General features: G+C 43.1%; 1 protein-coding gene and 1 pseudogene across 1 annotated transcript; one reads left to right on the forward strand and one right to left on the reverse strand.

The window, feature by feature from the left end:
* The first annotated feature begins 312 nt into the window (after positions 1-312).
* Positions 313-3438, forward strand: LOC137091031 (uncharacterized). Its single transcript, XM_067455120.1, has 2 exons — positions 313-1427; positions 1783-3438. The coding sequence occupies exon 2, from the start codon at positions 1935-1937 to the stop codon at positions 3048-3050; it is 1116 nt and encodes a 371-aa protein (XP_067311221.1). The 5' UTR covers positions 313-1427; positions 1783-1934; the 3' UTR covers positions 3051-3438.
* Positions 3439-10080: 6642 nt separating this feature from the next.
* Positions 10081-23080, reverse strand: LOC137048298 (uncharacterized; annotated as a pseudogene).
* Between the last annotated feature and the right edge of the window lie 362 nt (positions 23081-23442).

A 23442-nucleotide genomic window follows, 5' to 3' on the forward strand; every position in this document is an offset into this window, starting at 1 on the left:
TACATGTATATATAGGATAACGAGAAGTAACGAAAGAAAGACAAGAAGAGAAAGAAAATAAAGGAAGGCTTCAGAATGGCAATTTTGCACATTAACTACAGAGAGCCAGCAAAGAACAATATCCCCTTAAACAGGGTTACTAGTCTTAAAACGCATCTAAATATCGATGGACTTTATACTTGCGTGGATTGCTTTGTGTTGAGTATAAAAGAATGCGTGTGAATCCTCGCAGAGCATTCTGTGAGCTGGAGCGCTCTCTCTCAGTTCTCCCAAGTGATCGTGTCTCCGATCAGCGGGAAGCGAGAGGAGCAATTCAATTGACTGATAGACAACTACTCTGTAAGTGTTTGTAACTTTTCTCATTTGATTGTTTGTTCATTTGTTGTTGGATAAGTGTGTCTGTGTAGTGCTGAGGTGTGTATTATTAGTTTTGGTATATTCTCTCGGTGTGTGTGGGAGTTAGCATTTGTTGAGTTAGCATTTGTTTGGTCATTGCCACGTTGGGAAGCGAGTTTGTTGGGGGCGTGGCCAGCGAGGTATTAAAAGCCTTGTGTGTTTGAAACATTTTGGCTAGAGAGGAGCAATTCAATTGACTGATAGACAACTACTCTGTAAGTGTTTGTAACTTTTCTCATTTGATTGTTTGTTCATTTGTTGTTGGATAAGTGTGTCTGTGTAGTGCTGAGGTGTGTATTATTAGTTTTGGTATATTCTCTCGGTGTGTGTGGGAGTTAGCATTTGTTGAGTTAGCATTTGTTTGGTCATTGCCACGTTGGGAAGCGAGTTTGTTGGGGGCGTGGCCAGCGAGGTATTAAAAGCCTTGTGTGTTTGAAACATTTTGGCTAGAGAGGAGCAATTCAATTGACTGATAGACAACTACTCTGTAAGTGTTTGTAACTTTTCTCATTTGATTGTTTGTTCATTTGTTGTTGGATAAGTGTGTCTGTGTAGTGCTGAGGTGTGTATTATTAGTTTTGGTATATTCTCTCGGTGTGTGTGGGAGTTAGCATTTGTTGAGTTAGCATTTGTTTGGTCATTGCCACGTTGGGAAGCGAGTTTGTTGGGGGCGTGGCCAGCGAGGTATTAAAAGCCTTGTGTGTTTGAAACATTTTGGCTAGAGAGGAGCAATTCAATTGACTGATAGACAACTACTCTGTAAGTGTTTGTAACTTTTCTCATTTGATTGTTTGTTCATTTGTTGTTGGATAAGTGTGTCTGTGTAGTGCTGAGGTGTGTATTATTAGTTTTGGTATATTCTCTCGGTGTGTGTGGGAGTTAGCATTTGTTGAGTTAGCATTTGTTTGGTCATTGCCACGTTGGGAAGCGAGTTTGTTGGGGGCGTGGCCAGCGAGGTATTAAAAGCCTTGTGTGTTTGAAACATTTTGGCTAGAGAGGAGCAATTCAATTGACTGATAGACAACTACTCTGTAAGTGTTTGTAACTTTTCTCATTTGATTGTTTGTTCATTTGTTGTTGGATAAGTGTGTCTGTGTAGTGCTGAGGTGTGTATTATTAGTTTTGGTATATTCTCTCGGTGTGTGTGGGAGTTAGCATTTGTTGAGTTAGCATTTGTTTGGTCATTGCCACGTTGGGAAGCGAGTTTGTTGGGGGCGTTCCCAGCTGCTTTCAATAACGATACTCAAGTGAGTATAAATAGCGTGATAGTCCGCGGCAGCGGAAGCGGCAGTGTGAAGCCCTCCTTGTGTGAAGACCGACGAGTGTAAAGACTTCAACTCTTCCCAGTGCAAGACCGACGAGTGTAAAGACTTCAACTCTTCCCAGTGCAAGACCGACGAGTGTAAAGACTTCAACTCTTCCCAGTGCAACTCCTCCCGAGCAAGGACCCCGGCAAGGCACTTGAGTATCATCTTCCTTTTCATTATTTGTGTTCGGCTCTAATTCCTATCTGGCCTTTTCTCTGATTTGTATTCACCATGTGCTTTCAAATCTCAACTATAACTACTAGCACTCGTAAACCACGCTCCGTACGCACGAGACGCCGTAATCCTAATAATTTGCGCTATATCCTAACATCCTCTGCTACTTTACTCTTTATTCCAATTGGTCTCTGGAATTGCCAGTCGGCTGTAAACAAAGCAGACTTTATTTCATCTATTGGGACTCATTCTCAGCTTAGCCTCATGGCCCTAACTGAGACCTGGATCAAACCAGAGGACACTGCCACTCCTGCAGCCCTCTCAAGCAATTATACTTTTTCACACACTCCTCGGCCTATTGGGAGGGGTGGGGGTACTGGTTTGCTTATCTCAAATGATTGGAAATTTGATCCATTACCGTCTCTACCGGCCAATTCATTTGAATCGCACTCAATCACTATTACTCACCCTGTTAAAATCCATGTGGTAGTGGTCTATCGTCCTCCAGGTCACCTCGGTAACTTTGTGGAGGAGTTGGATGTGTTACTTTCTAGCTTCCCTGAGGATGGCACTCCACTGATTCTGCTTGGCGACTTCAACATCCATCTTGATAAACACCTAGCTGCAGACTTCAGCACTCTACTGACTTCATTTGACCTTAAGTTAGTATCTACTACGGCTACTCACAGATCAGGTAACCAATTAGACCTGGTCTACACACGCAACTGCTCCACAGACAACACTTTAGTTACTCCATTACACACCTCAGACCACTTTCTCATCACTCTTAACCTCATACTGACTCCTGATACAAAACGTACTCCTACACAGATTACCTTTCGGCGTAATCTACGCTCACTCTCTCCCTCTCGCCTATCCACTATGGTTTCATCTTCACTCCCTCCACCTGCTCAGTTCTCAGCACTGGACACTAACAGTGCTACCGACACTCTTTGCTCCACTCTAACATCCTCCTTAGACAGTTTTTGCCCCCTTTCATCCAGACCAGCCCGCCCCACCCCATCTGCCCCCTGGCTGTCTGAAGTTCTCCGTGAACATCGCTCTGGACTCAGGGCGGCAGAGAGGAAATGGCATAAATCTAAAAACAATACTGACCTTGCCTTTTATCAGTCTCTTCTCTCTTCTTTCTCTACAAATGTCTCCACTGCTTAAACAACATACTACCACAACAAAATCAACAATTGCTCTGACTCTCGCCAACTCTTTAAAACATTCTCCTCTCTCCTTTGTCCACCTCCTCCCCCTCCTTCATCAACTCTTACAGCTGATGACTTTGCATCATTTTTCACCAACAAAACAGCTCTCATTAGCAAACAGTTCTCCTCATCACTAACTGACACGCACATCTCAACAACTAACACGAACACGCTTCCATCCTTCTCTCCACTCTCCGAGGCAGATATTTCTAAACTCATCCTTTCCAATCACCCTACTACCTGTCCACTTGATCCTATTCCCACTCACCTCCTTCAGGCTATTTCTTCTTCAATCACTCCTGCACTCACTCACATTGTCAACACTTCTCTTCACACGGGCACCTTTCCCACAGCATTTAAGTAGGCTCGGATAACCCCACTGCTTAAGAAACCCTCTCTGAATCCAGCACTTTTAGAAAACTACCGACCGGTATCCCTTCTGCCTTTCATTGCAAAGACCCTTGAGCGAGTTGTGTTCAATCAACTCTCTACGTTTCTTGAACGGGACAACCTCCTAGACAACAACCAATCCGGCTTCAAAAGCGGCCATTCGACTGAGACTGCCTTGCTCTCTGTAACTGAGGCACTGAGACTGGCAAAAGCAGCTTCCAAATCCTCAGTGCTCATTCTGCTGGATCTGTCTGCTGCTTTTGACACAGTTAACCACCAGATCCTCCTGTCAACACTTAAGAGGACGGGGATCTCAGGATCTGCTCTCCAGTGGTTCAGGTCTTACCTCTCTGGTAGGTCCTACAGGGTGTCATGGAGAGGTGAAGTGTCTAAGTCTCATAATCTAGCTACTGGGGTTCCACAGGGCTCAGTCCTTGGACCACTTCTCTTCTCCATCTACATGTCATCATTAGGTTCTGTCATTCAGAACACGCCTTCTCCTATCACTGCTATGCGGATGACACTCAACTCTACTTCTCATTTCAACCAGATGATCCTACAGTCAGTGTTCGTATCGCTGCCTGTCTGACAGACATTTCTGACTGGATGAAAGAGCATCATCTTAAACTCAATCTTGCAAAGACAGAATTACTTGTTTTCTCAACCAACCCAGCACTTCATCAAAATTTCTCCATTCAGCTTGGTTCATCGACCATAACTCCATCAAGGACAGCAAGAAACCTTGGAGTTGTGATTGATGACCAGTTAAACTTCACTGACCACATTACTGCAACAGCCCGGTCCTGCAGATTTGCTTTATACAACATTAGAAAGATTAGACCCTTCCTATCAGAACAGGCTGCACAACTCCTGGTTCAAGCTCTTGTTCTCTCCAGACTGGATTATTGTAATGCTCTTCTGGCTGGGCTTCCAGCATGCACTATCAAACCCTTGCAGCTGATCCAGAATTCAGCGGCGAGAGTGGTCTTTAATGAGCCGAAGAGAGCGCATGTTACGCCTCTCTTCATCAGACTGCACTGGTTGCCAATGGCTGCTCGCATCAAATTCAAGGCACTAGTTCTCGCCTACAAAACAACCTCTGGCTCTGCACCAATATACCTAAATTCACTTGCTCAGACTTACACACCCTCCAGAAGCTTGCGTTCTGCGAGCGAGCGGCGCCTCGTGGTTCCATCCCAAAGAGGCATGAAATCGCTTTCACGGACATTTTCCTGGACCGTTCCTACCTGGTGGAATGACCTGCCGATCTCAATTCGTGCTGCCGAGTCTGTAGCCATTCTTAAAAAACATCTTAAGACACATCTTTTCCATTTGCACTTGACCAATACAGAATAGCACTTACTGATCACCACAGCAACGACCAAAAGCGCACACTCCTGGATCATATCTACGTCTCTCATCCGGATTTGTGCCTTCAGGCGGGTATGTTACATAGTTATCATAACTATCAGAATCCAGTGTTCTGTATATTGCGTACGTGAGTTTTTGTTGTAGATGGCTATTGCTGCGCGTTTAGCTAGAATACAAAACCAACCCATTGGGCCACTGAATCAGCATTAACGACAACAGCTGGGGCAACAGCCTTAGTCCTAATGGGTTGTAGCTATCTTAGCTATCAAAATCCAGTGTTCGGCACTTTGCGGACATGAGTTTTTGTTGTAGATGTCTGTCTTTATTTAAAAAAAAAAAAAATAAAATTGTTGTGTATTGTGCTAATTAATTGAGATTTCTTACAGCTCTTACAGGTTTTTGGCCTTGTCTGTTCCGTTGCTTCTATTACTCTCCCCTTTTTTGTAAGTTGCTTTGGATAAAAGCGTCTGCTAAATGATTAAATGTAAATGTAAGTTTGAAGGTAGTTTGATATTTGTGAATTTTGCCGAAAAGTGGAGGAAGTGAAGGTCTCCATCGAAGTTGAGAAAGTTCCTTGACTGTTGAGATGGCGCTCAGTGCCTGTGTGCCTTTGTCCGAGGACTGAGTAGTAAAGTGCGCAGACTTCAAAGGAACCAACCAACGTCATTGCTGCCAAGCCAAGACCGAAGCCGCATAGCGATGGGGCGAGCCGAGTTGAGATGACGGGAGGAAGGTGCGAAGAAGAGCAGAGAGGAACTCCTAACGAAACGGTTTCTTTGTTTTTTAAGACAAGTAGTCCACACCCCTCTTTGGTTAACTTGACCAATCCAGAGGGTGAATTCTGAGCGGGAAAGATTCTCTTTGTCTCTGTTTACGACCCACTTTGCATGTTTTATGAAGTGTCAGAGTTAATACAGTTTTACTCCCCAGTTGGAGCTCACGTTTTAACTCCTTACGAACCAATGAGGTTCATTCTTGTGTTACCCATCATGTTTGAGCTTCAGTGAGAACCTGTGAGATTTATTTATTCAAGACACCAAAAACAAAATTGTAGACCTGCAATCTGCAATAGGTAATCAGCTTGTTGGGAATACATCAACTGTGGGAGCAATCATTAGAAAATGGAAGACATACAAGACCACTGATAATCTCCCTCGATCTGGGGCTCCACATAAGATCTCACTCCATGGGGTCAAAATGATCACAAGAACAGTGAGCAAAAATCCCAGAACCACATGGGGGGACCTAGTGAATGACCTACAGAGAGCTGGGACCAAAGGCTACCATCAGTAACACACTACGCCACCAGGGACTCAAACCCTGCTTAAGCCAGTACATGTCTGGGCCTGTCTTAAGTTTGCTAGAGAGCATTTTGATAATCCAGAAGAGGATTGGGAGAATGCCATAAGGTCAAATGAAACCAAAATATAACTTTTTGGTGTTTGGAGGAGAAAGAATGCTGAGTTGCACCATACCTACTGTGAAGCATGGAGGTGTTAACATCATGCTTTGGGGCTGTTTTTCTGCAAAGGGACCAGGACGACTGATCCGTGTAAAGAAAAGAATGAATGGGGCCATGTATCGTGAGATTTTGAGTAAAAACCTCCTTCCATCAACAAAGGCTTTGAAAATGGAACGTGGCTGGGTCTTTCAGCATGACAACACCGCCCGGCCACAGAAGCAGTGGCTCCGTAAAAAGCATTTCAAGTCCTGGAGTGGCGTAGCCATTCTCTAGATCTCAACCCCACAGAAAATCTTTGGAGGTAGTTGAAAATCCGTGTTGCCCAGCGACAGCCCCAAAACATCACTGCTCTAGAGGAGATCTGCATGGAGGAATGAGCCAAACTACCAGCAACAGTGTGTAAAAACCTTGTGGCGATTTACAGAAAATGTTTGACCACTGTCATTGCCAACAAAGGGTATATCACAAAGTATTGAGATGAACTTTTGTTATTGAGCTAATACTTATTTTTCACCGTAATTTGCAAATAAATTCTTTAAAAATAAGACAATGTGACTTTCTGGATTTTTTTTTCATTCTGTCTCTCATAGTTGAAGTGTACCTATGATAAATTACAGGCCTCTCTCATATTTTTAAGTGGGAGAACTTGCACAATTGGTTGCTGACTAAATACTTTTTTGCCCCACTGTATGTTCTGTTAGACACATACACATAATCAAAACGATCTGTAACATTGTAATACTGTCACACATAAAAACATGTTTTACTCACATAAGTGTATTGCACCATTCCTGTCAGTTCCAATATAGAAGACACAGTATTGTTTTAATCTCAATATGTCTGCAAATCCAGTGTCCACCTGTGTCTTGTTTACAAACGATTCCACAGTGATATGAAGCAAATAAACATGCAATGTCTTACACACGTGCACTGGAACTTTATTAAAAATAAAGTTAATTCATTCATAATATCAGGATCCGAAGGAAGCTTATGCAGCGACTGCATTCTTCCACAACCAGGCACAGCACAATGGCCCTCATTTATCAAAAGTGCGTACACCAAATTTCCAGCGTACACCTTGCGTACACCCAAACCCACGGTGGCTTTGAGATTTATCAATATGGACGTTGGCGTACGGCACGCTCAAATCCTACGCCAGCTCAGGAGGTGGTGTACGCACGTTTGAGTTAGTGGGAAAATGCGCAGAAAAACAATTCCTAACACCACAAAACGCACTGACAAGATATGCTATATGATCCACTGTTAAAAACCACAACAACAACATTTAGTGTTTATTTTTGTGCAACATGAACGTCAATGTTTAATTTGTGTGACTTTACCAAAGCGTTTGATTTTTAGGCATATGTATTCCTCCAGTCGCGAGCCTGTGCGCTTTATCTGACGTTTCAGGCCCGCGCCTGGCTCAGCAGCTGCGCACGGACTGGGACTAAAATAATTCAGACTGACAAAATAATAAAAAAGGCCTTCTTCTTTTAAATAATAATAAAATCAATAAAAACGGCATTCTTCTTCTAAATAACAAGCGTCATTAAGAATAATAATCATAATAATAAGAAGAAGAATCTTACTCCACAATACATCATCACTATTGTACACCCCAATACATGTGCCGTGATACGAAATTAAATGCTAATTGTTTCAAAACGTGCTGTAAAATAATGCATTGTGATGGTAATTTATCATTCAAACAGCTTTAAACTGCTGGAGTGCGCGTCTCAACCCCCACACTAACAGTAGCTACTCGTAATTTGGGTCCATATTTTGTTTTTGTAGGTGCCTTTAATCCCACTCTTTAAACTCCCAAATAAAACAATTTCGGGTTTTTTTTCCACTTCCCTGGTGATGGTCTCGATGGGCGCGTCTCAATCATCTCAATAGTTCAGTAGTCAGAGCACTGATCAGGGAGTCAGCCCATTAACTTATGCCCTAATCAGTGCCCTGACTAGTGGACTAGTGAGATTATTGAGCGCGCCCGATCTCCACGTCGGAGAAGTTTCGTTTCTTTGCCGTCTTCTGTTTGTCCATGGCGTAAAATGAGGGCGTGCGGGAGGCGGAGACTTGAATATATAGGGGCGTGTTATTCTAATGACGATCGTTTTCAGCCGCGGGATTTATCAAGGGCAAGTATTGCGTACACCTGAATTGCAGAGGTGCGCACAGCTTCATAAATCAGGCGGTGAGAGGAGTGTAAGCATAATCTTACGCCAACATATACACCCGTTTCTACGCAAGATTGATAAATGAGGGCCAATATCTTGCTATCTTCGGCATGTTTATTGCTCCGTAGCGTGATCCGTTTAGCTCCACGAGTCGGTGGGCGGGGCTACAGAAGCAGGCGTACATATTTATCTGTTGGCGATTCTGCATTCTATGACGTCAATGGTCGACATATTCTGAGATTTGCTGGGCCTTGTGTCAATAAAACACCCCTTTAAACTTGTTGTATGAATTTGTAAACTCCACCTGTTTGGCCCAACGTAGGAATCCAACAGCTGGTCGAAGGAATACTGCGTGTTCGTCTTTTCGGGCGCTTCTATAAAGGACACTGTAATTTATTAAAGTGTGAAGATCCAATTTTAAATCTGACTCCATGTTTGAATTTAATCTGACTCTAATTGTATGTAGTTTCCTTGAGTTTGTTACGTTTATAAATTACAGCTGATCGTATGATTAGTTGTGATTTAATTTAGATCTTTGATCTCTCTGAGTATCTCTACTTCTCACTATCTTCGTTCATCAAGGGACCCGATATCTCTTAGAGATATGTTTCGCGAATTACATTCTCAAACACAGACGAGACGGTTCTGATATTAGTCAGAGGATTGCAGAGTGAATATTTTACCTTTAAGTGGTTGCGCCTGCTTACTCATCTTAAAGCGTAATGGGAATAATAATCACAGGAACTGCAACTTGCTAATACAGACTCCGATTGATCGTACTAAAAGAAGCGGCCTTAGAATAATACAAGATTAATCAAAGTTAATGTTTATTTAGCCAGGCAAAATCATCAAAATATAGTCAAATTAAAAGACAATGATACACAACTGATCAGCATACAATGTTACTCAAGTATAAAATAGTATAAACATAGTTTCAAAGAGTCATCATTTACCTGGCTTCTAGAAACACACGGGAACAGTGTGGGAAGTTCTGATTACAGATGCTTCCTTGAGCGGTTTGTTCCTTTCCCTTAAATACTCCACCAGATCAAAGAACAATAAACATTTAGCACCCAAATATTTATGCAGATCTTGGTTCTTTTCTCAGACCCAAATGGTCCCACCTATCCTTGAGGCCTGACAGCAAATGTTTATCAAGAGATCTTTATTAGCATCTTCCCACACCAGAGGAACAAACCCGGTTGTCCTTCTTTTTACGACCTGTTTTACTAGAGCTGGAATGTCACCAGTTCCCCTGATGTGAGAATGAAACCTGTTTACCAATCACACCAAAAGTATTTATATTGACCATACAGAAACAGCTTGTGGCAGTATCTGTGAGATTTGCATGTGACCCAGAGGGTGAGAGGGTCATATCTCGGCAGGGGTGAGGAAATAGGATTGGGCCAGGTGCAGTCTTGTTTACTCTTGCATTCAGATAGTGAAGTTTTATTGTCTTTATTGCAGCTTTAATCCCTTTAGTTTGTTCTCAGGTGAAATCCATTCTTACAGTTCCGCCCTTGGTCCCTTGGAGCAGAGACAGAGCAGTCTCCGAGGGGCCACCACCAGGGATTTCTTTTTTTTTACAGCTGCACTTTCCGTAGGGCTGGTATCTGTAATGGGCTGAGTGCAATGGCCATGTTGGTTGAAGTGCGCATTGCTCGAAGAAGACATCTGAAGTAACAGCACTGACAGAGTGTGAATAAGAAGATGAACACACTGGCCATGGCACATCCACGGAACATCCAGTCCCACCATGTGTACGCATACTGTGCTGAACGCGTAGAAGAACTGGACAAGATCTCGGCAGTCTTTTTCGCCAGATTTGCCTCCACTTGTGCTTGGTTGAGATGGTATTCAGTCTGCAGGATCATTTCTTGTGCTTGGTTGAGATGGTATTCAGTCTGCAGGATCATTTCTTGTACTAAGTCCATTGTGTTGACCAAATCTTGTGTGCTTTGTTCATAAAAAGTGTCCTCCCACCAGGGGGAAACATCCGCGTCCATTGGTACCCTTCCCAGGATGTTGATCTGACCCATTGAAAAGTCCTCTTTCACTTCTAAACAGAAAGTGTGGTTAGCAGGGCAGGTCAGACCTCCGTAGGTGAAGGAATTCATCTCACTGACGATGCACCACTGTGTGTGAGACACTTGAACAGCATCAGAATGTCCATGCAATGACTGGACGTTAACAAGCTTAGAGTCATTGGCAGAAAAAGGCTGTAAAGTGTTGCAGGTGCAAATAACGTAACTTGATGTTTCATGACAACAACTGCGAGTGGTAAACAAGGTTTCAATGCCCCTCAAAGTCATATACCCCATAAGATAGTCCCATTTTATGATCTGATCCTTCACTACAACGCCAATAGAGCGTATGGTAGTGGAATTTAAGTAAACTTGATCTGGGTGAATTAAAGGGAAAGTGGCAAAGAACCCAATACAGCCAGTACATTCATTTCCAGTATACATCATTAACGTTGATAATAATTCAGAGTATTTAATATTTTTCATTTTCTCTGATGCAAGCCATCTATGCAGATCATTTAGAACATGTCTAGGTGTTTTATAGAGACGAAGATCTAAAATCTCTTGTCTCGCTGCAGTAAACAAATCCTGTGCATACAACCTACAGGCTAAGTCATGCTCGATGGTACGGGTCTGATTAAAAATTGTCTGGCTGGTCGTCAGAACCGCCTGCGCCTCAGATCTGACCGCTTTAATAATATTTTCATTACTATTAGTGATGTGTTGAAAACCAGTGGCCACCTGATTTGTCAACCATGTTGAAAATTGAGATTGACCTGTTATTTTGTAATTGTTGGATATAGAATTTACTGAACCAAAAAGGCCTGCTATATTTCCAAAATGTCTCGTTTAGTGCGAACAGGTGGAATTTGGACTGCAAGTCTATTTTTGTAATCAGAAACTAAATCATCGATGCGTGACTGTAGCCATGTGTATGTTTTGTCATTAATATCACAGTGCTTTTCGTAGGCAGACAAAATATTAGAGATGTTATACGTCACATGTGTTATCACAAGATTGACATCATGAAGCAAAGTCTTATTCACATTTCCTTTGATCAGACCACCTGGAGGAGTGGGATGTAATTTTGGACACTGTGTGGGTTTCCTGTATCCACAGGTAGTCAAATTAAAGCAATGGTGTAAAGTCCATGAGCAATTGTGAGGGCTAGTAAAATTGTCCAGATTTGCCTCACATTTTCCCACACAGTATGTTCCTTCTTTCCGACTAGTCCAAACAAATGTTTTTACAATACTGCTCGGTGTCCGTTTTGTCAGATTGAACAGAAGTTCCGTAAACTTCAAATGTGTGTCGTTATGCGATGTTGTGTGAGTGCACCTATATGTTGCTGGTTCCAGATCCGTACTTGAATAACATTTTTTAGGATCTGTGCCATAATTATTCTTCTCATAAAATGTGTGCAGTTTACCAATTTCTGAATCTGGGAAAACTTTAAGTGGCTCCCAGGCCGTAATGTTATGGCCGCATGTGTGTAACCAGTGAGGTTTTGGTATGGGAGATGGGTAAAACCTGTGCTACAGCAGATTTTTGTGAAGCAATTTGGTGCCGGTGCTAATCCGGGGGGCCATGTGACTATTTCTTTGTATGTGATTGAAGTATAAGATGTGAATGGCCCCTTGTTATATTTCCATACCCATCTCTCGCATCCTAGGGTGTGTGTGAGTGTGATGCGTTGTCCCAGTTCGATGCAGGTTGGTCCGGATACCAACCTGGCGTCCGGACTCCATGGAATTGCAGTGATTGTCCTGCGAAGGAAGAAGATCATAATTAATTCACTGGACCTTTGAATGGTTTACACTGGGACATGTGGTACCATCTTAATTTTCCTCTGATGGTCACGGCCACGCAGCTGTTGCAAACAGCTTTCATTTCATAGTGCCCGTGCCATCTAGGGGAAAATGCGTTTTGTTTCACAAAGACGCGTACCATCACCACATCCCCTTCTGAAAATTTTCTTTCAGTGATTGGGTTAAATTGTGCATCATCTGACAGGTCTGACTGTTTTTGTTTCAGTGCAGCCTGTGCATGCAACACCTTCAATCTTTCTTGCAATTTCACCAACACAGTCTGCTGAGTCGCAAGCATGAGGGGCCCCAGATCTGCTGGGGAAATTTCTGGATCAATGGGTAACTTCATCACCCTTCCAGTCATAAGCTCATATGGGCTAATGCCTGTCGATTTTGATGGGATTGCTCGCAGCACAGTCAGAACTGTGGGTAAGACATCAATCCACCTGTTTTGGTGTTGTGCTATCTGCTTTGCAATATTTTCTTTTATGGTGCGGTTAACGCGTTCAACATTTCCCGAACTTTGTGGCCTGTAAGACACGTGAAGTCTTTGCTTGATGTTTAGCATTTTGCACATGTTTTTCATCACTTGTCCAGTAGAATGAGTCCCCTGATCAGATTCAATTTGAATTGGTGCTCCCCAAAGAGGGATGATTTGGTTCGCTATCACACGTGCCACAGTATTTGCCGTGTTATTGCTAGTGGGAATTGCTTCAACCCATTTCGAGAATTTATCAATTATCACAAGGCAATACCGATACCCCCCTTTGGTACTGGGTAGCGGACCAATGAAATCCAATTGTAAGGATTCCCAGGGCCCTTTCGGTGGTTCTGGCCTACGTAGGTTTGTTCGGCCTGGTTTTCCCTGGTTAATGGTAGCACACACCATGCAGGTGTTGCACCACCTTTCAATGTCCGCCATCATTCCCTGCCACCAAAACTGAGTTTGTATCAGCTGTGCTGTTTTTGTTGCCGATACATGCGCATCATCATGATATCATTTCATTATTGGTTTTTCGAGGGCTTCAAATGTCAAATGTCTTATCTCGTAGTACTATGCCTTCAATTATGTTCACCATCTGATCATGTTTCAAATGTGGCACAAGTTCTCCCTCAGAGACCCACAGCTCTTGTTGATACTGTTTGAGGTCAATGGGTGTGACTTGGGCAGCACTTGCTACAGAAGCAGAGGGTGTCTCTTTTTGCCACTGGTCGCCTTTGACTGCGGCCAGCTTAGCCAGTTGGTCAACAACATTATTGTTTTCCTCGTGCAGATCTGGATTTTTGCTTACGTGTGCGCGTACTTTCACAATGGACATGGGTTTTTTTCGCGCTTGGACTGCTTTCCATATTGACGTTATGGTGTTGAAATGTTTTATAGGCGTTCCAGCAGAAGTGAGGAATTTTCTCAGCTGCCATTGAGCCATAAAATCAGTTACAACCCCAAACGCATACCGACTATCTGTATACACGCAAAGTGGTTCAGGGTGTGCCTTAATCGCTTCTAGCAATGCAATGAGCTTGGCTTCCTGTGCGGATACGTTAGACGGTAATTTAAACAACAATTGTTGTCCAGCATCTGTGTCTGGAAGATTGGGGACCCACACTGCACATCCAGCATAAAAATTACCATTCTGACAGAATCGTGAACCATCTATGTATACAGGTGCTTGGCCTGGTAATGGTTGATCATGAACAAGGCTTTGTGCCTCTTTTACAGGCTGGCATGTGTGTGGATTTCCCTCAACATCCCCGAGCAGATGCGGCAAAATTCGTGTGTTTTTTATGGTAATGTCACGCGCTTGAATGTCGGCTAGCCATTTCGCTAATCTTTGGGAAGAAACTCCCTTGATTCGGCCCTGTAACAACATTCGTACAGGCGTGTGCATTGTGTGTACAACAACAGGTTGAAAACCGACAATGGGCTCTGTTGTTTTTAGCATCCAATGCACCGCTAGCACGTGTTGCGTACATGGGTCGAATCCTTGCTCGACCAGAGATTTTTTCCGACTGTAATACGCGATTGGACGCAGTTTTCCCCCATATTCCTGAGCTAAGACTCTGCTTAGTGTTATTTCATGCGTGTCTACTTGAATGTGGAAAACTTTTGATACATTGGGCAATCCAAGGGCAGGCGCAGCGCACAAACGCTGTTTTAAATCACTAAATGCTTGTTCATGCTCGTCAGTCCATTCAAGGACATCATTTGGTTTTGTTTTTCCTTTTAGAAGCGAATACAACGGCGCAGCGGTGTTTGCATAATCAGGAATGAAGTCTCGTAAATAGTTTGCTGTTCCCAATACTTTTTGTAACGAGTTTAAAGTATGTGGTCGAGGCAGTTCGGCGATGCATTTCTTTCTATCATCTGTTAAGGCTCTGTGGCTTTTCGTCAGAGTGTACCCTAAATAGTGTACCTCTTTTAGTGCAGTTTGGGCTTTTTCTTTGTTCATTTTAAAGCCTGCGTCACCTAACCTTTGTAACACCTCGTCAACCAGCTGCAAATGGTTCTCAATTTGTTTTCCTGTAGCTATCAAAATGTCATCCACATAGTGAACGACCTGGCCAGTCCCTAGTAAGGGACCGAGGACATCTGCCACAGCTCTGTGGAAAATGGCTGGGCTGTTGTGTAGGCCTTGTGGCATCCGCTCCCAGGTATACTGCATTTGATATACAGTAAATGCCAATTTCCATTGGTCTTTTCGTTTAACTTTAAGAGACCAAAAACCATTTTTGATGTCAAGCACTGTGAACCATGAAGCATCGGTTGAAACTTGTGATAAGATGGTAGCTGGATTTGCCACTATTCGTGTCGCTTTAGGTAGAACTTTGTTATGACACTGATAATCTATGCACAGACGCCATTTTCCATTAGGTTTTGGCACTGGCAAGCACGGTGAATTCGTAGTGGAACTGCATCGTCGAACTATTCCTCTTGCCTCAAGCTGTTGTACTATCTCATGAACAGCGACCTCTGCCTCTGGCTTGATGCGGTATTGCTTTTGCGGGGGAGGGGGCTCTCCCTCGATGCATACCTCAAAGTCAACAAGGCCGCAATCGTGTTCATGATTAGCCCAAACATCGCTGTGTTTGCTGATGAGACGTTGAATTGGATCTGTACTGGACATGGACATAATGTTTGCATTGCCTTTAGGCAAACTTCCCTTTGTAGTTTTATATGTTCGTAGTTCAATTTGTTTTTCAAAACAATGAATCACAAATCCATGCTTTCTCACAATGTCCATTCCCAGCACAGTTCCTTCACTATTGTCTGGTAAATACCAGAATTGTTCTGTTAGCACCACCACGCCCAAATCAAGTTTAACTGGTTGTGTTTGCGTTGCGGTCATCAAAGTATCGCCTATGCCTTTAATTTGAATAGTTCTCGTGTTTAGGGGTAACGGAAGGTTTGTACAAGAGCAGGCGGCTCCAGAATCAATGAGAATGTTAACTAACCGGCCTCCGAGATTAGCTCTTATTTTGATTCGGTTACCGCTTGTGACAACGCTTCCCATAGCAACGGAGGCCAAGCACCCCTATTGGGGCCTTTTATGTTTTTCTAGCAGGGCAGCAAGCTCTGTTTGGAATGCGTCATCTTTGGTCAATTTTCTTTCTTCAGATTGCTTTGCGCTGTTTTCTGAAGTGTTATTCTTTGCAATCAAATCCCCTAAACGCCTGAGTATTCCATTGTCGTCCTTAGAATGCGTTTCCTGATTTAGTTTGCGTTTTAATTGAAAACAGGTTTTGATAGTATGGTTGTTTTTCTTACAAAACTGGCATCGAGGTTGAAATTTAGGGTCAGGATTTTTAGCACCTCTTCCTTCGGTTAACCATTGTGTTGTTGCCACAAAACGGGTTTTGTTTTGTTTTAGTCTGGCCTCTATTTTGGAAGCCCAATCCACCAATGACCGGTAGGTATTCTCTGGCGGATCGGCTCCGTGAACTAATGCCTGTTGTATATGGGGACCGGCGTTATTTTTCAGGAGTTGTAATAAAACTTCCTGATCGCGTTGTGCATCTTCTAAACCTGAATGCTCTTTGTATGTCACCCATAAACGTTCGGCATAAATTTCAAACGGTTCTTTGTTGGTCTGTTTAATCTCTAAAATCCTATTCCACTCAGCGTGTGTTGGTCCCCTTAACTCTAATAAAGTTTCCTTTAATCTTTCATACACGTCATCGTCATCCTCATCTTCCTGTTTGATTATGATTTCTCCATTTCTTAATTCGCTGGGAATTTTTGGTTTTAGCTCGTCTGGAATGGTAAGAAGGGCTACTTGCCAAACATCTCTGATCTCTAATTTGTACACGATGCCTGTAACATTAAGTTGTCCCAGTAGGGTTGGAAAGGGCCTTTTCGTGGCATCATTCCCACAACTTCTTTGTGTTTAGTGCATTCTTCGCAAGTTAAAGGGCGGCTAATGGTAGTGACTTCATCATCTGCATTCGTCATTGTTTTAAGCACAGCAATTTTAACCGGTTTCCGGAGAACCGAGCCTGATTTAACTCGAGTTATTATAGGACTGCGTTGTTTTCGCTCATCGGGTAATTTTTGCTCTTTCGCGGGTCCTGGAGAAAGCTCACGCTCTCTCAGGTCCAGATGGCCTTGCAAACTGCTCGACAGAAGTGCAACATCATCTTCGTCACTATCGCTATTTTGCCCGTTAGCGTTACTTTTTTTACTGCTTATCGCCGCCACTACCGCAGATACAGGAAATCCTGCTGATTCGCAACAATCCTCAAGCGCGGATGTGTAATCTTTATCTAATTAAAGCTTCTTTTCAAGCTTTTTCATTTGTGATTCGATCACGCTGCCCTGTCTTGCCCATGTTTGTTTATCATACACAAATGCTTCGACCTGCGCTCTTAGCTTTTTTAACTCGTCCGATCATTGCATTTCTAGCTCTTTTATATTGGCTATTACACGCTCGTTTTCTGCAATAGTTGCCAAATCATTTCGACGCAGCAGATAAGCGATCGCGACCAGAATTTTTTTAAAAGGAGCCTTTTTTTCCAATTTACGGCCCTCAGTCTGGTACCAAGCTAGAATTTTCTCATTGTTCCACTCAAAATCTACACCTTTGTTGCGCAAGCTAAGGAGGAGATCTTTAATGTTCACTCCAAGTGTTTCCATTATCTCCTTATCTACACTCAAACTGCCGCTTCCCTGATAAGCCATGTTGTTTTCTAATAACCTTAAACACCACCGGATTTCTACGGTCTCCGGTCTATTGTGGGTATACCGACCCGTTCAACAAATGTGTCTATATTGGGTGCGTCTAGGCTTTCCCTCAACACTTTCTAACAACAAAAATGGACTTACCAGGACATTTGTAGACAGAAAAGTAGAACTTCAAACCTCATGCTCACTCGGGTGGATCTGAATTGTCGCGCCAAAAGACGTCACTCGCCTGAGACTGGGAGATCACGTCGTGGTCACCACTTTGTAAACTCCACCTGTTTGGCCCAACGTAGGAATCCAACAGCTGGTCGAAGGAATACTGCGTGTTCGTCTTTTCGGGCGCTTCTATAAAGGACACTGTAATTCATTAAAGTGTGAAGATCCAATTTTAAATCTGACTCCATGTTTTAATTTAATCTGACTCTAATTGTATGTAGTTTCCTTGAGTTTGTTACATTTATAAATTACGGCTGATCGTATGATTAGTTGTGATTTAATTTAGATCTTTGATCTCTCTGAGTATCTCTACTTCTCACTATCTTCGTTCATCAAGGGACCCGATATCTCTTAGAGATATGTTTCGCGAATTACATTCTCAAACACAGACGAGCCGGTTCTGATATTAGTCAGAGGATTGCAGAGTGAATATTTTACCTTTAAGTGGTTGCGCCTGCTTACTCATCTTAAAGCGTAATGGGAATAATAATCACAGGAACTGCAACTTGCTAATACAGTGATAGTCAGAAATCAGATTATCCCTAATTCTGTGCGCTATGCTCCAATTCATTGAGTCCTGCTGTTTGATCTACGCCGAGACAACGCCTGCGGAAAAACCAGACTCCGATTGATCGTACTAAAAGAAGCGGCCTTAGAATAATACAAGATTAATCAAAGTTAATGTTTATTTAGCCAGGCAAAATCATCAAAATATAGTCAAATTAAAAGACAATGATACACAACTGATCAGCATACAATGTTACTCAAGTATAAAATAGTGTATACATAGTTTCAAAGAGTCATCATTTACCTGGCTTCTAGAAACACATGGGAACAGTGTGGGAAGTTCTGATTGCTTCCTTGAGCGGTTTGCTCCTTCCCCTTAAATACTCAACCAGATCAAAGAACAATAAACATTTAGCACCCAAATATTTATGCAGATCTTGGTTCTTTTCTCAGACCCAAATGGTCCCACCTATCCTTGAGGCCTGACAGCAAATGTTTATCAAAAGATCTTTATGAGCATCTCCTACACCAGAGGAACAAACCCGGTTGTCCTTCTTTTACGACCTGTTTTTCTAGAGCTGGAATGTCACCAGTTCCCCTGATGTGAGAATGAAACCTGTTTACCAATCACACCAAAAGTATTTGTATTGACCATACAGAAACAGCTTGTGGCAGTATCTGTGAGATTTGCATGTGACCCAGAGGGTGAGAGGGTCATATCTCGGCAGGGGTGAGGAAATAGGATTGGGCCAGGTGCAGTCTTGTTTACTCTTGCATTCAGATAGTGAAGTTTTATTGTCTTTATTGCAGCTTTAATCCCTTTAGTTTGTTCTCAGGTGAAATCCATTCTTACAAGTTCATCTGCTTAAACTCCAGTCGGACAGGGTTAGCTTTACATGGAGATGTCAAAGTAATAATTACCAGATCTTCTTAGTCTTATCTGAACGTAATCTCAGTAATCATTACGGACAATGTCAGTAAAGATTACGGCAACTATGAGCATAAATAGTCCACCATTTCTTGTTTAAAAGTAGTTTTCTGCATCCATTCAGAAGGTTGAAAGCACTTTTTAGAGAACCACATTTCTTCTGTTAGTATAAGTGTAGTATATGCATGTGCGTATAGGCTATTGAAGTAAATATATCTGTGTTTATTGAAGCTATTATAGCAATGTCCCACTAGAGGGCAGTGTTATAAAGTTTAAGAGGGCTAATGGTTACTCTCTGGCAGTGTGTGTTTATCATAGACAGTAAAAGAAATGGACAGAGCGAGCCCATTGACGTCAACGGCTAAATAATGAAGTCAACCTAGGGGCACTCACTTCCTGATGGCTGAGCGAACTGCGCAGGCTCAGACTGAGCTTGAGGACGTAGATGTGACATGAGCCTCCTGTCTGACAGCTGTAGGTCTTCTAGTAGTTGTGGAAAGTGAAAGCTGAATCACGTTGTTTAAATATTTACTCCCGTTGCTTTTGGCTCACCGTCGGCTTCTCCCCATTCTTCCCCCTTGACTTTATCAGACTTTATGTCTCCACGTCCCCCTGACTGTCTCATAGACAGTAAAAGATTGCCTGCGAGCGTCTCCTCAGGTCTATACGGTAATTTCTCAACTGTGCGACAGTCGCGTTGGTTATGACGCAATCATTAGCCTATTTTTACAAAAACAGCTTCTGCGGGGCGATAGTGTAAGATACAAGGTAATGGAGCCTTTTATGCATTGTCGTGTTTCTTTAGAAATAAACAATAGACAAATGGAGTCTTTAAACGTCTCAGATGTAAAGTTATCCACCGTCAAAGTGACTCAAAAATGAATGGGAGTCAATGGGATGCTAACAGCAGGTGATGGCTTGGTTAGCAATGGCAGCCCCTATGGGTGGAACCCTTTCCGAGCGCTAGATTACCCCCTTGGTGTTTATGTGCTGAAATAAAAGACAACTAAACCATGTTTTGTTTAATGTTTTATAAGTAAACCCATGTAAAGAAAACATGACATGTCAGAAGAGCTGGCTATCGTCATCATGATGAGGAACAGTCAAGACATTGGGAAGAAAGGCGGGGATAAATAAAGTCAAGGCAAGGCTACAGGTAAAACCTGCATGCATACCTGACAAAATGGAGCATTTCAAGCCCCCCACCCCACCCCCCCAGCAGTGACAATGACTGGCAACGTGAGTAAAAACTGGCACAAATGGGAGCTGTATTGTATATGACGGCAGCTGAGGTTTCTATAAAGAGTATGACAGCCGCAGTTTAGTACGATGCACTGGAGATTTACAACACTTTTGAAATAGCAAAATATGCTGGAAGCTTTCAGAAACTACTGAGTGTGGTTTTTGAGAGACATCAGCTCTGGCATGCATGCACGAGCTAATTTATAATTTGCTACAGAGCTCAGGCAGAAAAGCAAAAATTTTGAATCTGGAGCGTCAGAGAGCATCATGATAAAAGACAAAAATGAAGTGACAGAAAAAGCACTAGTATTTTCAGTTCCATTCTTTTCGCGATGTCTCAAGACCACGCCCACAACAAGGGGAATATCATGAATATTTACGTATTCCCTCCGCCTAGTTTTTCACTGTTTTTTCACAGGAACTTAATATTACACAACAACAGGAAACTCATGAATATTAATGTTGGCTCTGCCCACCGAGACAGAAAAACTCGTAACAACTCTTCCATCCGCAATGGTTAATTAAAATCCATAATATCTGCGCGAACAACGCGGATAAATCTGAATTATGGCCTCATCAAGTCCCACAAAAGAGACAGCAGGTAACTTTATGCCTTAAAGAAGAATTTGTATTGAAATAATTGTGTTTTTTTTTAAAAGAAGTACGTTTTCTCCAGAGTCGTCGTTCTGATTACTTTCGATTGCAGCGAGGAGAGCTGTTTACTAAGGAAGCTTGTTTAATTGCGAGGAATTCTGACATTTTTTTTCTTCACAATTGCAAGCTATAAACTCAGAATTCAGAATAAATATTTTTTATTTATTTAGTGGATTAGTTTACGGGCATTTCTGAAAAGGGCTTACGTTTATTTATCCTTTCCTTCATCGTTACTTTCATTTCGTGTCAGTTATTTCATTTGAATGTTTTTAGAAGGTTTTTAGAAGAAGGTTTTTAAAAGCAATCGCAAAGATTTTAAATTAAAATTGTTTGAAATGACAACAATGCTTCCTGTGAATTTCTGTTAAAAATGACAAAACAGCTTTAAGTCTGGACTTTTCACAACATTGCAATGCAGAATAACATAAAAAGACTATTAAAATGGTTAACTGTTGTATAGTATTGTCATAAGTCAAAAAGTTTGGACACATAATGTTTTTGTAAGAAATCTCTTCTGCTTACTCATCAGTAAAAACAGTATTGTGAACTCTTATTGCAATTTTAAATAATGTTTTTATATTTGAATATATAGTAAAGTGTAATTTATTCCTGTCATCAAAGCTGAATTCATCTTCATTACTCCAGTCTATTTTTTAAAGCCTGTGATACTGTTTTTAGTATACTTTGAAAAGCATTAATATAAAATATATTTTGTAACAAAATACATATATTAAAGAAATGAATACTTTTATTCAGCAAGGATGTGTTAAACTGATAAAAAGTGAAAGGCTTTTTAAAGAGTGAACTTATTGTTAGAAAAGATTTGTATTTTGAATAAATGCTGTTCTTTTAAACTTTTAATTAATCAAAGAATCTTGAAAAAAGTATCACGCAGCAGAGCTGTTTCCAACATGGATAGTAAATTGTAAGGGTGGATCGCCTACAGTGGTTCTGACTGCAAGAAGGCCCTAGAAGAGACAGCCAGAGAAAAAGACAGCGTCAGAGGAAAGAGACCCCCAGAGAAAAAGACCCAGAGCAAAAGTTGCAATCTTCGTTTATCCATCCCCTGACCATGTGACTGAAACCCTGAGACATTCAAACTGACCAATCAGACCAGACTTCCCCCACTGTACTACAGGTGTGGCACCATTTGGCCTACAGGCCCTCAACATCTCTTTGTCTTTAGGAATGTCACATGCCTGTCCTGTCTTGTGTGCACATTTGGGTTTTTGTCTCCGGTCTACTGTCAACCCCGCCCTTCTTGTTATCTGATTATTGGTTAATTTGCCCCACCTGTTCTCCCTCATTATCTGCCTTGTTTGTTCCCTTTATAATCTCCTTGTGTTTGTCAGTCTGGGTTGGATCCTTGTGTAATGTCTGCGTCTTCCGTCCTCCCCGTGATTCTGTTGGTTTGTTTAAGTTTATATTTTATTATTCTATTATGTGTTTTTCCCCCTCGTGGGTTGTTGTTTTGAGTTTATGTTTTATTTTGTATTAAATCATCTTTCTCCTGCACATGAGTCCTCGCACCATTTTCCCTTGTCTGTGACGTGACAGAAGGATCCAACCAATATGAGGACTCAGCGGAGAAAGAGGTCACCACAATCCCCTCCCTCTGCTATCTTCTGTCCCCTCTGGGACCGTATAGTCCAGTTTAGCTCCTGTGGATCCACTTCCGGTGGACCCTGTGCCGGCGGATCGTGTTCCGGTGGTCCCGATGCCGGCGGATCGTGTTCCGGTGGTCCTGAAACGGAGGAGGAGAAGGAAGTCTCCCTCCGTGCCTGTGCCGGTGGTCCCTGTGCCGGTGGTCCCAGTGCCAGCGGATCGTGTTCCGGTGGTCCCAATGCTGGCGGATCGTATTCCGGTGGTCCCAGTGCCGGCGGATTGAGTTCCGGTGGTCCCAATACTGGCGGATCGTATTCCGGTGGTCCCTGTACCGGTGGATCGTGTTCCGGTGGTCCCGATGCCGGTGGTCTCTGTTCCGGTGGCTAGTGTTCCGGTGGTCCCTGTGCTGGTGGATCGCATTCCGGTGGACGCCGCTGGGCCGGAGATGCCTCCCAGGCGTCCTGCTCTCACCGCGCCTCCCGGGCGTCCTGCTCTCACCGCGCCTCCCGGGCGTCCTGCTCTCACCGCGCCTCCCGGGCGTCCTGCTCTCACCGCGCCTCCCGGGCGTCCTGCTCTCACCGCGCCTCCCGGGCGTCCTGCTCTCACCACGCCTCCCGGGCGTCCTGCTCTCACCGCGCCTCCCGGGCGTCCAGCTCTCACCGCGCCTCCCGGGCGTCCAGCTCTCACCGCGCCTCCCGGGCGTCCAGCTCTCACCGCGCCTCCCGGGCGTCCAGCTCTCACCGCGCCTCCCGGGCGTCCAGCTCTCACCGCGCCTCCCGGGC

This window comes from Pseudorasbora parva, chromosome 2 (assembly GCF_024679245.1).
Source record: "Pseudorasbora parva isolate DD20220531a chromosome 2, ASM2467924v1, whole genome shotgun sequence".
NCBI lineage: Eukaryota > Metazoa > Chordata > Actinopteri > Cypriniformes > Gobionidae > Pseudorasbora > Pseudorasbora parva.